The sequence below is a fragment of the Neolamprologus multifasciatus genome, chromosome 7 (assembly GCF_963576455.1).
Source record: "Neolamprologus multifasciatus chromosome 7, fNeoMul1.2, whole genome shotgun sequence".
Lineage (NCBI taxonomy): Eukaryota > Metazoa > Chordata > Actinopteri > Cichliformes > Cichlidae > Neolamprologus > Neolamprologus multifasciatus.
Genome location: NC_140445.1, coordinates 50,427,951 through 50,435,793, shown reverse-complemented (window position 1 = coordinate 50,435,793; position 7,843 = coordinate 50,427,951). Strand labels below are relative to the sequence as shown.

The 7,843-nt window shown below is 41.1% G+C and overlaps 1 protein-coding gene across 2 annotated transcripts; it reads left to right on the top strand.

Annotated features, from left to right (window-relative positions):
• The first annotated feature begins 3,609 nt into the window (after positions 1–3,609).
• bpgm (2,3-bisphosphoglycerate mutase) lies at positions 3,610–7,819 on the top strand. Of its 2 annotated transcripts, none has more exons than XM_085169142.1 (3): positions 3,610–3,744; positions 4,226–4,848; positions 6,092–7,819. In XM_085169142.1, the coding sequence occupies exons 2-3, from the start codon at positions 4,248–4,250 to the stop codon at positions 6,265–6,267; spliced, it is 777 nt and encodes a 258-aa protein (XP_085025268.1). In that variant the 5' UTR covers positions 3,610–3,744; positions 4,226–4,247; the 3' UTR covers positions 6,268–7,819. The 2 variants fall into 2 exon arrangements, with proteins under 2 accessions (XP_085025268.1, XP_085025269.1); XM_085169143.1 differs by lacking the exon at positions 3,610–3,744 and adding an exon at positions 3,783–3,905.
• Positions 7,820–7,843: the final 24 nt, after the last annotated feature.

Here is a 7,843-nt window from a genome sequence, read left to right as displayed (position 1 = left end):
TCATTGTTCTCCTTTCAGTACTGTTTGAGAATGAATCACGCTTATAGTCTGTGTGTTTATCAACATAAACTTCAGAATAGTGAATTGATATGTTAGAAATTTGCTTTGTTCAGTATTTATTGTAGTGTTAAAAAGATGTCACGTGCAACTCATAATTTTTAACAAGGTTTTCTGGAAATTGTATTAGCCTAATGGTTCTCAAACTCTAAGGCTCCTCTCCAAGTTCATGCATCACACCCAACAATTTGCATCAGTCATTAACAATAGAAAAGAACCCAAGGTCAGCGTGATCGCATCCAAACTTCATCAAATACTTATTTTTTCTTTAAAAATACATTTTTATTCATATGCAATGATGTGCAAAAATCTTTTCCTCTAATTTCTTTAAATGGTCATTGGAAACTCTTCCCCAGCTTGAAGGACATTCAAAGCTCTTCTTTGGAAGTTGGCTGACTTTTGATCTGTTCTCTGTCAATGTTGATCCTATGCTGCTTCAGTAATGTTGAGCCTGTTCTCAATGAGATGCTTTCTAGGTGATATTTATGGCAGTTCAAAATCTGCATTTCTTATTCCTTCAATGTTGAGAAGATCCCCAACACCACTGGCTGAAATGCAGCTAGAAACAATGACAGAGTCCACCGTACAGATGGCTGTAGGCACTCACTGTAGTACTTTGCTCCTGACTTCCTCTGTACAGATGGATGTCTCAGGTCCTGTGCCAGGCCAACTAAAGAAATTGGAACAAATTCTATGTTTTTCCATCAGACTGGAAGTAATAGAGTGCCTAAAGATCCATCACAGGACTGAATGACTACAGACCTGTCGCCTTGACGTCTGTGGTCATGAAATCCTTCGAACGACTGGTGTTAGCCCATCTGAAGGACATTACAGGCCACCAGCTGGACCCTCTGCAGTTTGCCTACCGGGCAAACAGGTCGGTGGATGATGCAGTAAACATGGGGCTGCATTACATCCTGCAACACCTCGACCGCCCGGGAACTTATGCCAGGGTCCTGTTTGTGGACTTTAGTTTGGCTTTTAACACCATCGTGCCTGAACATCTCTCCTCCAAACTCCCTCAGTATTGGTGCCCCTCAAGGATGTGTCCTCTCTCCACTACTGTTCTCCCTCTACACTAATGACTGCACCTCCAAGAACTTGGCTGTTAAACTCCTAAAGTTTGCAGATGACACCACCGTCATTGGCCTCATTCAGGATGGTGATGAGTCTGCATACCGGCAGGAAGTTGAGCGGCTGGTACTCTGGTGCAGTCAGCTCAATCTGGAGCTGAACACTCTTAAAACTGTAGAGATGACAGTGGACTTCAGGAGACATCCCTGAACTCTGCTCCCCCTCACCATATCAGACAGCCCTGTGTCGACTGTGAAGATCTTCAAGTTCCTGGGTACCACCATCTCCCAGGACCTGAAGTGGGAGACCAACATCAACTCCATCCTCAAAAAGACCCAGCAGAGGATGTACTTCCTGAGACAATTGGGGAAGTACAGTCTTCCACGTGAGCTGCTGATCCAATTCTACACTGCGGTCATTGAGTCTGTCCTGTGCTCCTCCATCACAGTCTGGTATGGTGCAGCCACTAAACAGGACAGGAGCAGACTGCAGTGGACTGTACGGGCAGCAGAAAGGATCATTGGCGCCCCCCTGCCCTCCATCCAGGATCTGTACCTCTCAAGAACCAGGAAACGGGCAGGGAAAATTATTACAGACCCCTCACACCCTGGACACAGACTTTTTGATCTGCTGCCCTCTGGCAGACGGTACAGAAGCCTGCAGAACTACACTTTATTCTGTAGTATTCATTCCACTTCATTTCTGTATTCTATGTATATAAGTTTAGATTGGTTATTTATAGTTGGTTTACACAGCTTTGTGTATGTATGTGTATGCATGTGTAATGTGTGTGTGTGTGTGTGTGTGTGTGTGTTTATGTGTGCGTGTGATTTACATTGCTGTGCTTGAGAGCCTCCATCTGTGTCTGCACATATACTTGGCCAATAAACACGATTCTGATTCTGATTTAAAATTGGTTCTGTGTTGTACCCTCTGCTCAGACTCAGTCAAAATGCAGCAAAAAAAAAAAAAAAACAAACTCTGGAAGGTTCATCACAGTGGAAATGGAAAATTACCAAAGCATACTGCAAAAGCAACTGTTTCCTGTTGCAAAGAAACTCGATTGTTTCAACTGCCATTGAAGCAAATGAATTGAAGGAAATGCAGCATACGGTGATGTCAATGGCTTCTAGACTTTAGGCAGTCAATGACTGCAAACAGTTTTAATCTGAATACTAAAAAGAGCCCTTGTATTTAAAATTTTGTTAGCCAGTCAAAGTTAGTTAAAGTTTTGTTAAAACCATTTATCAATCAAAGTGAAAAGTCTGCACATTAATCACAACTTTACTGTTTAAATTAGAATCTACTGTGTGGTGTACAGTGGATGCCACATTATAATTTATGTCACCTTTCTCTTTGTTTGAACTTCAGCAGGTCATCTTTACCATGTCTGCATACTCATACATACATACTACATACTGAGTTGCTGCCATCTGATGTGTTTATTAAATATTTGCATTCAAAAGCAGTCAAACATTTACATCTAATGACGTGGACAGAGAGTGTTAAAAGGCCTATACAAATGTTGATACGCATTTTGCTTATCAACAGCAGGAAACAGATCAGGGACATTAATTGTTTGGTCCCAAAAAGCTAAGTCATTACATTTTGGAGCATGAGTTGGGATATGGCTAATAATTTTTGGTCAATTTAACCATTATCAGACACTGTTTCAGGAGTAAAATTAATACCCATGAATCAAATCCACTGAACAACTACCCTGAGGTACCCCTGAGCAAGATACCGTCCCTACACACTGCTCCCCGGGCGCCCAAAGTTTGCCGACTACTTCACAGAGTGAATGGGTTAAATGCAGACAGGGATTTCCCCACAGGGATCAATAAAGTATACGTTATTATTATTATTACTGACATGACAACAATGAGAAAAAGGCACCAAAGAGAAGCAAAATGACAGGAAAAGTAACAAAAACTATGTGAAGAAACAACACTGAAACACACAATTATGACAAAAATCAAAACAAAAAAAACATCTAGCATACAGAGATGTCAGATAATGGAAAACACCTATATGATGTATAGGTGAATGCACAAAATAAATACAAATTTCAACTTCCTCACTGTGGGTGTGTCTGCCCTGTAGGATGAGCAGGGGCTGCTTTTATCCATCTGTACCCAGTGCCTGTATTTTTCATAATCTGTCCCTGGCTGCAACCTGCAGAGGACAACTTACACTTTTTAGCAAAATCCAGACTGAACCATAACAGCTTCCCAGTAGGCCAGCTTACTTTATATAATAGAGCTTGAAGAACCGAATAGACCAAAGAACAATCTCGTTGCTCTTGAGTAACTTTAAATTTGGTCTGTTTTTTCACACGGACATCGAAACACATCTACGGTTGTGACACAGGCAACGCCTCCTCCCAAGTTCTCCATCCACAGTGAACGAGTCTGACGCTTGCAGCTGCTCCTTATATAGACATAACGTTCAGCAGTAGTACCGCCTGTGTGTGATATTCGACGTTCCTATTGGACGGCTGGACTGTCAATCGACAACGTCCAGGGGACGCTACCGTGCTTGGCCTGTGGTGTACTGCTGTCAACATTAACGGTTGTACCAGCTACATTTAGCCGGATATAATATTCTAACGCGGTAAGATGACGTTTTTTACAGTGTTCCCATCAGTTTGGGATGAGAAACCTCAAAGTTTACAGTTCTGTTTTTAAATATATTAATCCTCTCTTTATGTCGGTTTAAGCGGCCATAACAGGCAGGGTTAGGGCTCTTTTAGGTATCGTCGCCCATCCTTTGAGGTTAGCGTTAAAGCTTTACAGTAACATGACAAAAAAAAAAGTGCTTATATGCTTGTTAGCTATCATTAATTGTTGTTTTATCTTCAGCAAATAAAGAGTGAGGGTTAATGAGTGCATCTGCTGTAGCTAACTACTCTCAGCCAGCTAAAAACAACCTGTGACCTTTTGCTGGCTCTCCCTAAAAGAGGTCCCTGCTCCACAAACGTGTGATTCATTAGGATTTACATCTCAAGCTGGACACAGATCCTTTGGCATCTGTGTCAAATCTTTACTTTGCTGTCTACATTGCCTCTTTGTTAATTTCTGTTGAATTTGTGCAGGTGCCTGCAGCGAACTCTCCGGATGTCCAAGTACAAACTGTTTCTGCTGAGACATGGAGAAGGGGCCTGGAATAAAGAGAACCGATTCTGCAGCTGGGTGGACCAGAAGCTGAGTGAGAATGGGGTGAAGGAGGCCCAGGACTGTGGAAGGCTCTTGAAGGAGCAGGGATACAAGTTTGACATCGTGTTCACGTCCATACTTAGCCGCTCCATCCAGACAGCATGGCTGGTGATTGAGGCTATGGGTCAGGAATGGGTCCCTGTTGTCAAGTCCTGGAGGCTTAACGAACGACACTACGGCTCTCTGATTGGACTCAACCGGGCAGAAATGGCTCTGCAACATGGAGAGGAAAAAGTGAAGCTGTGGAGACGGAGCTATGACATCACTCCACCCCCGATTGATGAATCCCACCCTTACTTCCATGAAATCTACAACGACCGTAGATACACCACATGTGATGTCTCGAAGGAGAAGCTTCCCCGAGCTGAGAGCCTGAAGGAGGTGTTGGACAGGCTGCTGCCATACTGGGACAGCACTGTGGTGCCAGTGATAAGGAAAGGCAAGACTGTCCTCATTTCTGCTCATGGAAACAGCTGCAGGGCCCTGCTGAAACACCTGGAAGGTATGCTACCATAACCTACCATAAACAATGCTCGCTGAGGCTTTGTCTCTGTAGGGTGAATGCATTACTGCAATACTGTAGTTGAAATCAGCAGCTGCCTCTGAACTCTACAGTCTTCTGCTTCTGGTCATCAGAGTCAATGAATTGGAAAGGACCTATTTCACTTCCAGAATTGGAAAGTGGTCGACCTCTTGTCAAAAGGCCACTGAGTTTGTGTTACATTTGCAGTGACTATGACCTTTTATCAACCTGCTTGTACTGCCCGCTCTGTAACTTGACACATATTGGGTGTTACCGTACCTGTAGATAATTACACGAAGCAGAGGATACATGCAGGCTGGAGCAGACTAACATTACAGCTTTGCTGAATATGATCTCATTCTCTAGCAATGATTCAAACTAAATGACTGCAAACTGTAATTGGTCATGGTTGTGAATTAGGGCTGTGCGATATGAACAAAATCTCATATCCCGATATAAGAATATATATATATATATATCCCGATATAAGAATTCTATCGTCCAATAACGATATAAATCACAAAAATGTAACATTTTCTGTAAATTCTGTGAATCTCGTGCAGCTCGACTTGCGTGAAGTGTTTCCAGCTGCGCGTCATGTAGCTGGAGTCGAGTGTTTTAACCGATGACTATGACCTTTTATAGTTAAATGATGTTTTAACTATACATTTTTAGACATAAGTTGTAACGCCAGCCGTTTTCTTTGTGAGTATTTATTACACGGCGTGCTGCGTGGAAAAGCCTGTTCTAACGTTTGAGTCTAGGGTTTATTTTTTAGCACCTGGCGGCTCTTTTTTAATTCTCATCCGTAAATAATCTGCTCTTTCACGTGATTCCGTTTATTTTGAAAAGTCTCAACAGGATGTTGAGCTTTATTGTGAAAGGTTTATGTGGAACATAAACAAGCGGACACACGATGGTGTTACCGTCATTGTTGCAAACCATAACGCATAAAAACAGGCGCTTGTCCATCTGTAGTGTGGTTATATAAAATATAAGAGAAAGAGAGAACTTTAAGAAATTAATATAACCACTACAGTGACCATCAAAACGATGAAAAAATATTGCCGTAAACAGTTTATTTTGCGACACCACGAAACAAACAATAGCGTGAAATGAAACGATAGACGTTTTTATATCGTCATCCGATATATATCGTTATATCGAACAGCCCTATTGTGAATGGCTTGTATTGGATGAATATTACTCCTTCTTTCTCCAGGTATATCAGATGATGACATTGCCAGCGTGACTTTACCTACAGGAATACCTGTGCTGCTCGAGCTGGATGAAAACCTCAAGCCGGTGAAACCTCGACAACTGCTGGGAGACCAGGAAAAGATTCAGGCAGCCATTAAAAAGGTGGAAGACCAGGGAAAAGCCAAAACAGCAACTTGAACGCATTGCAATAGTTGTAAGACATAATATAGTTTCATTCTTGCTGCCTCTGAGCACTTTTTTTTATTAGCTATGGCAAATGCCAATCTCAACAAACTTGAATAACTTCTTATTTAATAACAGACAACTGCAACAACAGATTGTCATTCTACTGGGACACGGAGAAGTTCAGAGATATGTGTGTGTGTAAATGTTTTAATGTTGTGATAAATGTTTTTGTGTAAGCACTGAGAAAACATTTGGTCTGTAGCTTGAATGCCACTGTGAATGCCAGCTTGGTAACACTTAAGTGTTTTATTTATGTATTTATTTAGTTATTAGGTTTCTTGCACTGTAACTCTACTTTACAGATTCATAGCAATGCACTGATGCGGCAAAATCTTAAAATGCAAAATATATTTCCTCTCTTAAAGGTGTTTTTGTGTGACAGGGTTTTTAACCTGTGCCTTCAGTCTTTATTTGGCACCTGAAACAGGTCTTTTATTGAAAGTGGACCTGTTATGCTTTTCCTTATTTACCTTCAGGTGTGCGCTGTTACATTGATGGATGGAAAAAGCTCAGGCTTCACTTGTTTGAAACCAGTTAAACACTTGGTTTCAAACAGTTTTTTTTCTCTGGCCTCTGTGTGATGTCATTGAGAAGGGATATTCTTTATACAGCCATCTCAGGCGGACGGCTCTAGCGCTGACTACTTGGTTTAAAGGGAGAGACACTAAAACGTCTTGTTTCATACAGTGGATGAACTGAGGTGTGCCACAAAGGCCAGCTGTGAGATAAACGGGGATTATTTTGAACTGTGAATCATGCAAAGCTACTCGTGTAGAGTCCAAGAATATGAATATGGAGCTGGAAATCAGCAGAACAGGTTCTCTTTAAAAACAAAAGCACTCCATTAACAAATCTTACCTCAGAAAAATTACAAACCAGCCCATTCATTTTAAGAATTGGGTAATTATAAGCCACTCAAATGCTGTGAAATGCTGAAATTGAATGTGGATAAGTTACTGATACTTTTTAATGGCCTACTCAATGCAGCAGAATCTGCTTTAAACAGTACATCAACTCTGACACATAACAGATTGAGTTCAAAACACTTACACTCATGGATATATTGGCATGACAACTAGCTATTTTTATTTCTTTATTACAGTCCTACATGGGCCATTTGATGTTCTGTAATGAGAGAAGATGTCACTGTTTGCACATTGTCTTACAGCAGAACTATTTTACCGTTGTATGTGGCTCACACTGCTTTAATGTTTTTAATATGTTGTAAAGTGTGTCTTGTGTGTAAATGTAAATGTTGTGTCTCTTTTTTTGTTTTTTGTTCTCAGTTTCTTGCGTTTCGCTGCCACTGTAAGGTGTAACCGGTTTGTTAGGTCAACAGGCGAAATGGATACATTTTGAACATTTCTAGGTACTAAAGGGTAGAAACACTGATATATTTGTATTTCCTGTAAGCTAGCTTAATGACTTCCCTGCTGTTCTCACCTTGCCATTTGAGAGTTTTCAAGATGAATAAAATGGAATTCTAATTTTCCAAAAACATAAACTTATTTCTGTGTTATGTTTCATT

What these genes read in the sequence shown, in the direction of transcription:
- bpgm (XM_085169142.1), top strand. Translation starts at nt 4,248, where the DNA reads ATGTCCAAGTACAAACTGTTTCTGCTGAGACATGGAGAAGGGGCCTGG. An exon ending in CCTGCTGAAACACCTGGAAG is followed by an intron (nt 4,849 to 6,091) that starts GTATGCTACCAT and finishes TTCTTTCTCCAG; the next exon opens with GTATATCAGATGATGACATT.